General features: G+C 40.5%; 1 protein-coding gene across 3 annotated transcripts in view; it reads right to left on the bottom strand.

The window, feature by feature from the left end:
• Positions 1–15466, bottom strand: part of EGFLAM (EGF like, fibronectin type III and laminin G domains) — a 150463-nt gene that overhangs the window by 67370 nt on the left and 67627 nt on the right. For all 3 annotated transcript variants that reach the window (XM_019737331.3, XM_074328985.2, XM_088796491.1), the window contains one exon: positions 6134–6300. In XM_019737331.3, coding sequence (XP_019592890.3) covers positions 6134–6300 — 167 coding nt within the window. The remainder of the gene's footprint in view (positions 1–6133; positions 6301–15466) is intronic.

The following is a 15466-nucleotide window of genomic DNA, read 5'->3' as shown; positions in this document are numbered from 1 at the left end:
AATTCTGCTGATCCCTGTCTAAGTAAATGGCTAACTTTTGGAAAGGTTACACACACACACACACACACACACACACACACACACACTAGTGATACAATACTAACTCTGTGGGGTTTTTCTCCTTTTTTCTTTTTGTTGAACGAGGATGTGCTTGAATAGTGAGAGTTATGAAACTTCACTGTTAGAAAAGTTCATTGCGCCTTGTAGTCTTAAATTTTCTGATGTCTTTTAAATTTTGCAGTTTTTTTTTTTTTTTTTTTAAATTAATCAACCACCAAAACCCATCCTAATGATTCTACTTGACATAAGTCGTGTGGCCATTTCTATTTTTCCACTTCTGTCAGCAAAGCTTTTGATCCCGGACTTTGTTTCTGAATTCTTACATCTAATGTCTTCCAGTCCTGAGAACAGAGCTCAGAGCATGAAGTTACAAAGAAAAGGCTACAAACCGGATGGTGGTCACCTATGTAAGGTACATCATCATTCAGTATTATGCATGGAGGAAACATACAGAGGGTGCCAAAAAAAAACCATATACACATTTTAAGAAAGGAAAAATCTATTAAAATTGTAATACAATGAATGACCCTAGCATTCACTTGATTAATGTCATTTTTGAGTGAATGTCATACTACACATTGCTACCGTAATTCAATTCAACTTTGAAAAGTAATACATAGATAACATCTCTTAAAATGTGTACATTTTTTGGCACCCCCCAGTATATCAACACTCCTTCATCTTGAGGAGTGGGCAGATGTTGTAACCTCTGTTCACATGTATTTCCTCAAAATAATCTTGAGAACTAGAAAATATTACCTACCTCACACATTATTGCACCCATTTTACAGATGAAGACACTGAGGCCCAAAAAGATTAAGTGACCTTCCTGAGATCTCACAGCAAGGTAACAGAAAACAGTTCTCCAGGCTTTCAGACCCAGTCATGCCTGCCAGATTCTGCTCTGTGTAAAGGTACAGATGATTGGATACAGTGAGGGCTTTTAAGGGTTGGTGAGGACTTTTCATAGGTGCTGACTAAAACAGGCAGCAGGCTGTATGGAAGCTACTGAAGGGTGATGATAAGTCATGGAGATTTTGGAAGAACTGCTTCCAGTCCCGTCCTGATTGCTTCCTACCCATCGCTAGTATATGCCACTACCTCCTGTCCCCACTTCGTTCTCCTCTGCTCACTGCTGCAGCCAATTCGGGGTCATTTCTACCAAATAGAAGTCCTCACTAGCGACAGGGATAAAGAAAATCTATTTAGTGGCTGCATATGTGACGACATGTACCCAGGAACCCCAGCGTGATGAGCTGGTCTCTGGGGAAACAGCCAGGAAATTAAAAACAAGGGCCCAAATCTCAAAGCAAAACTGAGTAAAAGCCAGATTCATACATGGACACTTGCGTGACAAGGGATATAAACAGACACACAACCAATGACAGCTGAATACAGCAATGTAGCAACGTCTGCATAAACAGGAAGGTAGAGTGAAGAAAAGTGTACTGAGGGGTGTGGGGCAGGCAACATGGTGGAATCAGGTTTATTGTAGAAATTTGATTGCTTTGAGCCAGGGTGGGTTTGTCTCAGGTAGAAGAGGACGTTTCTGAAACAGTTGAAGAAATTGGATTGTGGGAAGAAGAGTATGGCCAAAACCAAACTCAAACCAAACATCTCTCACACTCCCTATGCAATCTCTGAGCATCTGAGACCATAATTAGAACTTAATAGAGGGAAAATATACTCTAAGTTAGTATAGAAATGATAAAACTCATTCCGATGATCAAGAAAGAACACAGGTGCAAAATAAGGGCTTGGTTAGAAAACACCTATTCCCTTCCTCTCCACTCCCCCAGCCCCATATTTGCAAATTGTATCCTTCTCATCACAGGACTCTCTCTCAAAGGCCTCTTTTCCATTCTTACTGCCTTGAACTTAACCCCCCAGGTTTGCTGTCTCCCTTCCTTCTTTCCTCCCTCCTTCTTTTAGTCTATTTACTTTTTTCTTTTTTGTATCGCATTGCAATTCTGGGAGTTCAACTTAGCCAATGAACCTTGCCAGTGGGGAAACCCTGGTAGTTTTCTAGACCAACTTTCTCCTCTCATCTTCTCTTCGAATTTTCCAGACAGTAGCAGTAGAAAGTTATCCAGCCTCCAAAGTACCATGTGTCACCAAAAATAAGACCGGGTCTTATATTAATTTTTGCTCCAAAAGACTCACTAGGGCTTATGTTCAGAGGATGTCATCTTGAAAAATCAAGCTACGGCTTATTTTCCAGTTAGGTCTTATTTTCGGGGAAACACGGTAGTCTCTTGTCTTGTTAAGTCAATTCATTTATGTATTCAATAAATATTTACTGAATGCCTACTTTGTACAGGATGTTGGGAACACAACTTTGAAAAAGTGCCTCCAACACCAGTATAGAGCTTGCCCTGGCGGAGGGCTACAGATAATAAAATAGTTTCAGGCAGTGAAACGGCATGGAGAAAATAAAGCAGGGAGTAGGGCTGAAGTAACAGCGAGGGTGAAGTTCAGCAAAGCCTGTATGAGGAAGTGACATCTGAGCTAAGGAAGGGGGAAAAATCTGGGGAGAGAGAGTTCTAGGCAGAGGAAATAGAGGGTGCAAAAACCCCAAGGCAGGAAAGACCAAAATGAATTTTGCTAGGGACAAAAGAACACCTTCTACGGGGGACTGCCCTGAGGATACCAATTTCACTTCAGTGAAGAATTTATTGCTCCTTTCTCTGCCTATAGCATCAGGAGAGAACATGAGAAATTAAATGGTTTAGGGTGATAGAGTTATATAACCTGCCAGCGAAGGTTATATAATCCTAAAGTTGGTCATACATGTGAGTCATGTTTAATTTAATTTAATTTCTCTTTGGCAAACAGAAAGAAAACACTTTTTAAAAATTTCTTTGCCATTTCTATGATTTACAGTTCATGTTCTTCATTACTTGTTCCATCATCCTTCTTGACCAAGCTAAGGTTGGATCCCAGAGAATAAGTGACTGCCAGGTGGGGTAAATATATGTCTTACTAAGCCACACATGTAGGTGAGGTTCCATAGAGCCCTCGTTCTGACTAATTTATAAGATCAACCACAGAGAAAAAAAAATTATGCCACAGAACACTAAGGAAAATTATAAAGTTGTTGGAATTTCTTTCTTGAAGAAAAAAAAGAATAGTAGCACGGATAAAATGTGAGGACCATGACCTTTGTCTTTATATTTCTTTAGACGTACAGAATGGGCACTGATATGTGAGGAAAGCCCCCAGGGAGAGGGTAGATGTAAATACAAGGTAACATCATACTTCAAGATCATTGAGGTACTTCTACGTCTCATTAGAGGACTTGGACACTAAAACATTTTAATATTTTCTTCCCGTTCTACAGTAGCTTTGTGGAGCTGAGGTAAGATGTGAATGTTCAGCTCGCCTCACAACACTCCAGTGAAGCCATCAAAACCCTCACTCAGGCTGAGCACCAATTAAGGAAAACACGGGGCCCTGGCTTTCATTAACTATAGACATAAAAGCAACTGAGATCTACCAGTTGCCCCATTAAGCAATTAAGCTGCTAATAAGGTCTGGCATTAACAGGTCCAGGGGAAGTTAATGCTCGTTATTATAGTTAGTGGAGCTGAAGTGTTATTTTTTCCTTTGAATGAAGGTGGGTATTGGCCTAAAATAGGCAACAGAGGAGCACTGCAAGTGGCACTGTCCAGGGTGGGATCTAAGGGTTCCCAAGGGCACTCTGTGCCTCAGTAGTCAACTCGAACATTCTGTTCTGAAGATCACATTCAGGAGCAAAGTGGGCATCACACCAAGAAAACATCCATGTAGGAAGGACCTTGAAGTGGGGAGGAATAGGAGCAGTGAGAGTGGGAAAGCCCCACAGGTTGAAACACCAGTCTCACAATTCCTTCAGGGCCGTGTTCAAAATATTTACCAACTGGCTGGGGCTGGGTCCAACCAATCAGCAGGGCTGCCAGCTGTACACTCCCAGGGCTACACCGATGCATACAGGTCGAATTTCAGGCCTGCATATATGTTTTACTCACATTTTTTTTTTTTTTAATGTACGGTATACCTCGCAAGTTTTAAAAGAAAAAAAATTTTATACGTTTGTTCTGTGCTGTCAGAACTTCCTTAGTACATAGATTCTATAAGGACTGTCCCCTGTCCTTTATTTAATTGCCACCCTTATCATTCTCATGCTACTTTGCATTAGAAGAATAAGAACCTTTAATTTGAATCTCAGTCATGGAAGTGGCTTTGCAGTTAGTCAAAACCTGAGTTCAAATACTGCCTTGACAATGATTATTCTTGACAAAATACGTAACCTTTCAAAGACTTGGTTTTTTTAAAAAAATCGATGAAAAGGGATACTATTCTTTTAGCACAATTAATATGGGATTTCCTAGGTGTGGAAATCCCATATTAATCCTTAGTGTGGTGCCTGACTCATAGGAAGCTTTTGCAATGGTATCTCTAATATCTAGAATTTATTATAATTCAAATGAGTGCTATTCAATAATTAGATAATGTTATATATGAGAAAATGGGCTTCGGAAGCAAAATAATAGTCTAAACTAATAACAAAAGAAGACGTGTGCATGAGCCAGAATACAGGGTTTTCTAAAACATTAGAAGTGCTCATGAGAAAAAGCCACAATGAAATACCAATTTTGAATTCCCAATTTTGGCCATGCATCATAAAGTTTAACCAAAGATTATAGCACAGATCTTATCTTGTGAGAGTGCAAGGAGGCCCTCCTTCAATTTGAAATAGAATCGTTACCATTTCTTCTAGGAAGAAGGAGTTCCATTCCTTGCTGTATGCCTGAGGAGTTTTAACTTCTAAATTCTAAAGAGGAGGAGTAAAACAATTGCTGGATGATCATAGTTATTGTATATGGAGGTGTGTGTGTGTGTATGTGTGTGTGTGTGTGTGTGTGTTTTCTCATCATGTGTCCATATCCCCCAATAATTCAATTTGAAGGAAGAAGCCCTGACATTCAAGGTTAGGGTAGGGGCTGTTTTCAGAAAAGCCAAAATTCCTAGGGCTTGGGGAACTTGGTGAATATCCACCCCAGGAAACAGCGGTGACCTTGAAAGTCAGCTGTGTGGGTGTTTTGTAAGGAGAAAAGAGGGGAGGAGTTTATTCAGATCTGCTAACCTATATAAATAGTGCTCTGTGTTGGACCACGGAAAGCCAACTGACAATGTCAGGTAGGCTTCTTTCCTGAGAGCTCCTTTCCTGGGTAACGAGGACCCAGGGTGACAGCAGGTCTTGGCAGACACAGGAACCTGGAGGAATTTACTGGCAAAATTGAAAAGATTACAGAGTGCCAACATTTCAGTTCTGAGAACTCCCCTCTGCACAGGGTTCTGGGTTTATGTAAATATGCTTTCACTTCCAAAGACAAAGGTTTCTAAACAGGGGTTGGCAAGGTGGTCTAAGTAATCCAAGTGAAGTACTTGAATAATATGAGAGCTTCTTAAAACCCAGACCAGAATCCAAATCTGACAGTTCACAAAATCCTCAGGAGATCTGAGAGCTGCCCAAGTTTACCCAGCACCCGAGAGAGGCACTACAGCAAAAAGGAACATGCCATCAGCTAGACCCCCAATTACAAGTCAGCATGCCAACGACTTCTTTGATTCTCCCTGACCAGCATTCAGAGGGACTGATTTTAGCTGAGAGTCCTCGATTTGCAGGCGAACACCAGCCCTGCCCTGAAGAGCCTGGGAGCATTATTTTTAATTCTGTGATTCTAAGATGAATCCATTTTTTTCAGCAGATAAAAAAGTGGTCGGGGGAAGGCTGTACATCATCTTGGTATGTGGTCTGTTCTGTGATCGTGAAAGAAAACTGACTTCAAACTCCCTAAGGATGAGGCAAAAATAAACTTTCTGCTGACCTCCTGCTCATAGAAACAGCCTATGTCTCTGTTGAAAGTGTCTAACTTCCAAAGGGCTGGGAAAACGACAGCAGGAAAGGCTGAAGAGAGCCCCATTCCAGGCTGTCCCTCTGCACGGCACTAAGGAACCCCGGTCAAGTGTGTCCATGTGAGGCAACCTCAGCCATGCAGCTACATCTGTCCAGAAGGGCCACGGTACTCACGGAAGGTTCGGATGGTGTCACTGGGCTGGCTTCGGGGGCTGGGGCCGTGGGGATTCATAGCCCTCACAGCAAACTGGTAGTTGGTACCCGGATCAAGACCCTTGATAACCATGGAGTCCATCTGGATCCACTCTTGGATTAAGGTCCAACTCTTGTCGAAATCTGGTCTTTATTGATTAAAAAATGAAGCAAAACAAGAAGCAGTTGTTCAGAAATAGCAGAGGAAAGGGAAGCCTGCTGGCTATGTAAACTAACGGCATTTGAACTCTGAAAGCCACACTTATAAAATGAGTTAACATTTCCTATCTAAAACTCATCTTGATCTTAAATCATGGGTCATTGTTAAGTCTCTGCCAATAAAAGCAAGTAGATCATTTTTCGGGCCAGTTTCAAGCACCATTTAAAAATCGTTCACTTTTCCTCTCATGGCCTTCACCAGGAAAGGCGAAAAGATCCCCACATAGCAGTTCATTTTCAAGGACTCTGCCTTCCAGATGTTCCATAAACAAGCCTTCCCTTGATAGTCCCCATTCCCAGAAGTCAGGAGAGCACAGATTCCATCGACTTGCAATCTGTTCACAAAATAAACAAATATAACTTTTACGGGGTGACTAATTTGTCTGAATCGCCATGGGAAAATGGAAGAAGATTCTGTTCATGGCTCTTCTTCCTACTCTTACAAAATGGTACAACTGGGCCAACTGGCTGAATTTTCACATGTCCTTCTAAGAACCCTAAAGAGAGTGCAGACTTTCACTCAGAGCTCCCCTCTGGGAGGCAACATCTAGAGAATAAAAGTGCAAACTCTGGAGTTGGACAGAGACGCTCAAACCCTGCCTCTACTACTTACTAGCTGCTATCTAACTTCTTTAAGTCTCTCTGTTCTCATCTGTAAATTGGAGGTAATAAAAGTACTTACCTAGGAGGGCTGTCCTAAGATGAAATGAGGTCTATCTCCTCAGCTGAGTGTCTGGCATCCCATTGTCAACACTCAGTGTGTGGGAGCCATTACCTAAGTGATTTATACCTCCCAGAGCTAGCAGGCATCCCTGGGCCACCTGCTGACCTAGACCTGTGTGCTCCAATGCAGTCGCGCTAGCCCACGAGACTAGTCAGCACCTGACATGTGGCTAGTCTGAATTGAGAGGTGCTGGATTTTAAAGAAGAAGAAGAAAAAAAAGAATGTAAACTATCTCATTGATTACACATTGAAGATAGGTTGGATTTAGTGGGATAAAAATAAATGTTATTAAAATTCATCTCACTTGTTCATTACCTTCATAATACCATTATTAGAAAACTTCAACTTTCATATCAGCTTGCATTGAATTTCTACCGGACAGCGCTGCTCTATATGGACTTCCTAGTTTTGGGGAGAAAGGACAGCATTCCACGTAATGAGAGCTGCAAGATTAAATTTGAGAATGATTGCGCAAGCCTGGGGACAGGATAAAAGGCCTAACTGGAGTGGGGGTTTTGTGTTAGTACTAATAATTGCTACCATTTATCAAGTTCTTATTAAGTACAGTAGTCTCCCTTTATCTATGGCGGGTACGTTCCTGTTGGGACCGTTTTTTCCTGCAGGACCCCCCTAAGAGCTCAATCTCCCCCTTATTGGAGCTATCTCCGGCAAGCTCCTCCTAAGAGCTCTGTCCCCCTCCTCTTCCCATACCTTATCAGAGAGGACTCCCGCAGGCACCATAGTTAGAGGCCTCCCTGTCAAAACAAAGTTTAGGGATCACAGCTGCTAGGGACGGATCTCCCTGGCACCCTGGCCAGATTTCCCCCCCAACCCGGAGGCCTAAACATATAAAGTGCCCGACCCCAGTCAGTGCTCAGTTCTTTGGGAACAATCCCACTGGGCCCACTAGTGTAATAATGCTGAGTTCTCCTTGCCCTCTGGGTGCCGCTTGTGTTTCTCGGTCCTCGCTGCTTTTCCACAACATTCCAACACCCCCAGTGGATGCCTGAAACCATGGATAGTACTGAACCCTGTATACTATCTTCTTTTCTATAAATACCTATCTATGAAAAATTTTAACTTATAAATTAGGCATAGTAAGAGATTAACAACTAATTATAAAATGGAACACTTCTAACAACATACTGTTAATAAAAGTTACGTGAATGTGGTCTCTCTCTTTCTCTCCCTCAAAATATCTTGTTGTACTGTACTTACCTTTTCACTAAAAGGAAGCACTTCCTGGCTTCTCTTTGGCACGTCCAAATTGCCAGCATCATTACTCTTGTGTTTTGGGGCCATTATTAAGTAAAATAAGGGTTACTGGAACACAAACACTGTGATACTGTGACACTCAATCTGATAACCAAGATGGCTACTAAGTGACTAAGGGTGGGTGGTGTTTACAGTGTGGAGATGCTGGACAAGTATGATTCACGTGCCAAGTGGGACAGTGCAAAATTTCATCTCGCTGCTCAGAATGGTGTACAACTTAAAAGTTATGGATTGCTTATTTCTGGAATTTTCCATTTAATAATTTTTGGGCCCTGGTTGACCACGGGTAATTGCAACATGGATGGTAAAACCAGGAGTAAGAAGGAACTACTAGACCAAGCATTGTTCTAATACTTTAATTCATTTACTTCTCACAACTACCCTATGCAGTCGATTGTAATATTAAAAATCCCTCCATCCCCTTTTTTACACAGGAAACTAAAGCATTAAATGGCTAATCACTTGCTTGAGGTCACACAGCTGATAAATGGTGAGGCCATATTGGGTTAATAAGGGAAGGTTAGATTAAGAAGACCCCTGGTACTGGATGAAAATTAGGGGTGATAGTGGTTGGGGGCTCTTCTCCATCCTTTAGTTGGCTTCCTGACCACCCCTCAGTTGTTTTATTCTTAAACACCTCTGCTCAGATATTTAGAAGAAGGCAGGAAGCAAGAAAGATTGATGTTTGTCCTTTATGAACAACTTATCAGGCAAGGAAATAGAGACTGATTTTGCTGAAAGGAGATGCTTGGATGATACACAGATTTCTAGGCGAGGCAGTGCTTACCTAGTTTCTCATTAGCAGGAATTGTTGGAGTCCTAAGGCTCAGTAAAAGATGCTTCTCAGTCTCACTGGGCAGACGAGTAATTTGTGGAGTAATTTGTGGAGTAATTTGTGGGGCCCGTATTTCCTAAGAATCCACATGTTTGGAGAAGCAGAGGTCACAGGGCATGCCCAGTGGAGGAAGTAGGACTTGTTTCTCTTTTTTGATATCCTTTCCCTAAAGATGGACTTCTTTCGTAAACTAACTTTGTCATCAAAGAGGAAAACTCAGTGAGTAGAAGGAAACACATTTACAAACTCAAATTAGAAAATCACTTCACAGAGGAAAGCCACAGGGAATATCTTAAAAGTAAAGTCAGAAAAGATGTGATCTTTAGATAAAACTCTCCTGGTATTCTTTGCTAAACTTCCTTGTGGCATTTATAGAGGAAATGGCCTGTAACTGCTCTTGGATGCCATTGTTTACCCAGGGATACTGGCAAATATCTGCAACAATCTTCATGCAAAAATTACTGCCCCTTCCTACCTCCAAAAAGGGTGATTATTTTGTATTTGTTCATTTAATGCAGGGAAGAAAGCTACATTTTCAGCAAAGCAAACAAGAGATTAAAATCATTAACCTTTAATTTCATTATACAGAGCCAGAGAGGAAAGCTCATGCAGACTGAATAGCAGTTCAAAACCTTTAACATTTTGCCTCTGATTTTGTCATGGGTTTTGCATTTAAATGTTTTTAGAATCTCTCAAGGTACAAAAGTGCAAAGGTGAGGTTGGGAAAGAGATAACCAGGCAAAAGTATTGTCTTAGATCCTCCTCAAACAATAGCTTTATCTTTTTTGACTAAAGAAAATTATTCGAACTACAAAGTTGCCAGTCAAATCACCATAGTAACACTCGCCTGCCAATTTTCCCAATAATGAAAAGGCTAGGAGAGAAGCAGATTAGAATGTACGGCCATTCCAGATAAAGATGGGTAACCACTGCAGGGTGGGCACTATAAGCACTTTTCCAAATAGTGGGAGAGGGTTGGGTTGGGTATCCTGCATCTCAGGAAATCAGTGGAACACCTTTGCAAGGTGGCTGTTCAGGTGGGAACATGCAGTGCATCAGCAGTGGCTACTCAAACCCCAATTGGTTGATTCAAGTAATCAACACTCAGTCACTGGTTCATTTGGGTTGGAAAGAAGCACTACCACTGACAATAGAGAATCCAGCCTGGTGGTTGGGAATCTTAGAGATCATTTGGTTCGAGTGCCTGAGGACTTTCAAAAATTACATGCAAGATTTTATGTGTGAACATCATTTCATTTTTCTAAGTAAAGGGTCCTTAGCTTCTACCAGATTCTCAAAGCTTTAAGAGTCACTGGTCTAGTTGAGTCTCTCATTCCACCCATGTGGACACTGAAGAAAATAATTCATCCAAAATCACAGAACCACTGGGTGGTATATTTTTCTGTTTTATTCCCTTTTTTTCTTTTGCCATTTTAACCACCTCTCCCATTACGAACCTCATCCTTAGTGTACAATCATTTTTCTTGGTACCATCAGACACAGTAGGCAGCTGTCTTAGATTCGTCAATTGGCAAGTGATTAATGATCACCAACTAGGCATCCATCACAGAAGCTATATTCTGGAGGCTCCAAGGAGTATAAACACAGTTCCATTCCCAGGGAGTTTATAATCTAATTGGGAGACAATACATCTAAAGATCAGTAGGAAGCCAGTGCAAAATAGCACATTTCAAGAGCTATATTTGAATGGGTCGACGAGAAGGGATGTCCTGGGGAAGGTCTATGAAGACGAGGAAGAACTTAAGTTAGCTTTTGAATGTATTTGGGTTTGGAAAACTGAAAAGGAGTAGAGCATCTTTGGGTGGAAAACAGACAGGAGCATTAAGAGCTCAATGTACGATGTGCACAGAGAAGATGCTCAATAGTACCTGCTTGGATGAACACATGCCCATAGTAGGTACCCAATAAAGAGTGCTTGAGCTGATGGAAATAGCTTCAGAATTTGACCTTAGGAATACCAAGATGCTCTAAACCAGAGGGTGGCAACTTCAGCCATCTGCCAGGTTTTATAAATAAAGATTTCCGGGAACACAACCATTGCTTGTCTGTTTAAGTATTGTCTATGGCTGCTTTCCTGCTTCAATGGCAGAGCTGAGTATTTGAGACAGAGATCAGATAGTGACAAAGCATAAAATATTGACTATCTGACCCTGTGAGAAAAAGTTTTACAACCCTTGGACTGAAACAACAAATCTTTCACCTTGTTTGTGTCACTTTGATGGCTGAGGAGGCCAATGAAGCCCCTCTCGGAATATTTTTAAATGAATAAAATAAAATACACAGGATCACAACAGAAACCCATTATACAGAAAACAATTTAAAAGCCAAAAATAGTATATACTAATATATGTACTTCTTTATTAACCCATTAAACAGTACCTAGCAATCAATTTAATAACTACAATGATTTGAAAGTAATGAGAAGCATAACTAGTATTTTGAAATACGTGCAACAATTGTAATGGGATAAGAAAATAGCTATGATTGTAATGGTGACAATGTCACAGGAATTGTTAATGCCCCTGTGGTTTGTTGCCTACATTCATATTTGAAGAAAACACTAAATTTCAGTTGGTGAAATGAGGGTGCAATTTTTGTCTAACCAAAGGTCTTGAATTCAATCCATGGATGTTTTGAGGATCTACATACTGCAGGAGACGCACCCTGCCTAGGAGAAGAGACATGATCCCAAAGATTACCCAGGGCGAACACAATAGGGGTGAGAGAAAACCTCAGGCTCAGAAAAGCCTCCAGTTCTCTGTCAATTTTACAGATTGGCTTTCTGCAGGATTTGCTCTACACTAAAATGTATTGCAAGAGAAAATCCAAACCACTAAGAAGTCATAGTTTTTAAAAAATGTATTATTTGACCTTCAGCTTTCAGCCTCCTTTCCTCATTTACAAATTAGTTCAACCCAACCAAATGACAAACAGATGGATAGAATGGAGTAATAAACTCAGCTGGCATTTTGTCCCAGGCGGAGCAACAGAGGAGCACACACTTTCATTTAGAGCTTACAAATGGCTCCCAATGCTGTTACACAAGAATTCAATTTATGTCAACTCCCATCAATTTGACCAGGGATTACATCAGGAACACTCATGGTAGGAGGGACAGAAGCTTTAAGGGATCAATTTGTAGAACTGTTGGTCAGAGTTCTGCAAAAACATTCAGAATCGCCCTTCCATTTGAGCCTGCATGGATGAACTTGACAGAATTTCTGGGACCAGGCACCAGTCTGGAAGGTGCTTCTGAGACTTTCAATTTGGAAACTGGAGGTAAGAAAAAAGAACTCTTTGTGAAGCACCACTTGTTAATATGAAATCTCAGCTGACATCTGAGCAAGCCCATTCTTGCTTCTTTTTAATTCTGCTGGCGGTAAGGAAGGGTCATAGTTAAAAAGCAAAACTTCCTGAACACTTTCTTAACTAATTATACAATCGCATAATGAACTAATTGTATAAGAACAATTATTTCAATATTTTAAGTTCTATCAGTTTTAGGGGCAGGAAAATCAACACAGTGCTCTATCATGGTTAAATATTGCAGCCATTTGCCCAATTATTGATATACATTCTAGTAAAATGCTATGAAAAGAGTTGGCAATGCATTTGCATATTATAAAGAGCTCCAAAACACACGTTAGCACTCCATGTTAAAATAAAATCACAATGGGACTTTCAAGTTAGTCTTACACATTTAGGTATTATTTGAAACTTTACCACATACTGATGTTCCTTTTGTGACAGGAACACAAAAGTAACAAACAACATTGAGTCGCAGGGAGGGAAGGGAGATGTGTGTGCAGACATGTTAGGGTTTTGTCTGGCTTTTATTTCTGCAGTTTATCAGGTAGGATGTTGGTTACTGCTGTGGCCTCTGAGATCAGTGGTAAAGAATTCATTGGACTCCCTGTGGCTAGTGTGGCAACACATTTCCATTTTCCACGTGGCTCAGAGTAAGAAAAAGAACCAACATAAACAAAATCATCCCTGAGCCACTCTTCAAAGTGTTGCACAGACATCTTTTTATCTTCACAACCCTTCTGAGGTAGCCGCTGTTATCATCCCTATTGTATAGCTGAGGGAAAGAAGGCTCCGAGAGACAGAGAGAGGTTAAGGAGCTTGCACAAGGCTCCAGCTAGTTGTTGGCATTCTCTAGATTCAGTTCCACGACTGCCTGTGTCCAAATGTTTGCCAGCACCTATCTGACAAGAGGTATGTTTACTCCCTGCTAGGTGCTGTATTCCAGAAGGGAGGGAGTCAGATGTTGCCCTCATGAATAAGGAATTAACTGCAAGTGTGGTGAATGTTGCAAGCAATTGCTGTAGAGGTACTTAACCTAGTCTGAAGGAGGGGCAGAAGCAGGGAAGTCTTCCTGGAGGAAGTGATAATTAAGCAGGGGTCCTTAAGGATGAATGACAGTTAGCTAGGTAAAGAGGTGAAAGAGTTATCCTGGCAGAGAATAGCAAGCATAAAGACTTTGGGCCAAGAAAGAACATGGTTATGTAGAAAAGCAGAAAAGACCTGTCACAAAATCTACAAATAGGAGGAGTTTGCATTGATTAGGCACTTACTACCGTGTTTCCCGAAAATAAGACCTAGCCGAACAATCAGCTTTAATGCATCTTTTGGAGCAAAAACTAATATAAGACTCGGTATTTATGTTATGGTTATGTTATGTTATGTTATGTTATGTTATGTTATGTTATGTTATGTTATGTTATGTTATGTTATGTTATGTTATGTTATGTTATGTTATGTTATGTTATGTTATGTTATGTTATGTTATGTTATGTTATGTTATGTTATGTTATGTTATGTTATGTTATGTTATGTTATGTTATGTTATGTTATGTTATGTTATGTTATGTTATGTTATGTTATGTTATGTTATGTTATGTTATGTTATGTTATGTTATGTTATGTTATGTTATGTTATGTTATGTTATGTTATGTTATGTTATGTTATACCCGGTAAGACCGGGTCTTAATTAATTTTTGCTCCATAAGACGCATTAGAGCTGATTGTCGGGCTAGGTCTTATTTTCGGGGAAACATGGTATGTGCCAGGCACTGTTCTGCACATTTTATGTGCATCAACTCATTTACTCTCACAACAACCTTATGAGGAAAGTAAATTGTTACCCCATTCTTCTGTCTGAGGCACAAAGAAGAGGCATACATACTTCACCTAAGATCAAATGGTTTAAAAGTGGACCAGGGAATCGAGCTCCAGAGCCTGTACATAAATCACCAGTCCATACTGCCTCACCTTTCTCATGAGGATAGAAAATCAGTCACCAGATTTTAGAGGTCAAACTACCCATTCTTATTTTATATGTAAGGAAGCTGAGAATTGAAAATCAAGCCATTTGTCCCCAAGGATCAGAGGCCAGCTCAGATCTTGTCTCCTGGTTCCACATTTGGACAAACTTAAACCTGAGAGAAGAAACCAAGAATCAGGCTGTAAGTCTCGATTCTGAATGAGACACACCTTTAACTTCCATAGGCTGTGACATTGACCATGAGTCAAATCACGTCATCCCTTACAACCACCCAAGGAAAAGCCATAATCCGTTCGGCTTCCATTCTGAATCCAAGACTTACTCTTCATTTCAGGAATAGCCTTTGCAAGGTCACTTCCTGTGAGGAAACTAATCAAGTTCATTTGCTAACTTGTAAGTTAAGGAAGAGTTTATCAGGGGATGGAAAGAGATGACTTTTGACAAAAATGTCAATTGGTGAATAATTTTCAAAACCCACCCAGGTGTGCATGACCTTGAGATTCTCAAGTGAAAGTCAGCTTACAAGCAGCCCTGTGTGAAGATGAATTTTTCAAGTCTTATATTATGGAAGGTATTTATTTGCAAGGGACCAAGGAATTATTTAGGCAGAAAGGTGTGGAAGGGAAAAGAGAAGAAGCATTGCTGTTTCTCATTTATTAGTATAAGTGTCTTGGACTGAGATTTAGAAATCAACATTTCTTGACCTGTGTCCCTAAAACATACACAGAAATATCTTTAACTTCAACATGCACCCAAAATAAGCCTGTGGTGGACTTTCTATGGAAAATAGCCATTGAAAGCTTTAATCTACCCTTTTCAGCGATTGACAATGCAAAGCCCTGAAGCAATTTTCACCAATCAGGTCACACTACAAAAAAGCTATAGATAAGTTAAATGAAAACTATTTTATACTTTTAACCAACCTGATAGCGCGTGTGGAGCATGGCACCCCA

Source organism: Rhinolophus sinicus, chromosome 3 (genome assembly GCF_057876585.1).
Source record: "Rhinolophus sinicus isolate RSI-liver-muscle chromosome 3, RSI-T2T, whole genome shotgun sequence".
Lineage (NCBI taxonomy): Eukaryota > Metazoa > Chordata > Mammalia > Chiroptera > Rhinolophidae > Rhinolophus > Rhinolophus sinicus.
This window is presented reverse-complemented; position numbering and strand designations above follow the sequence as displayed.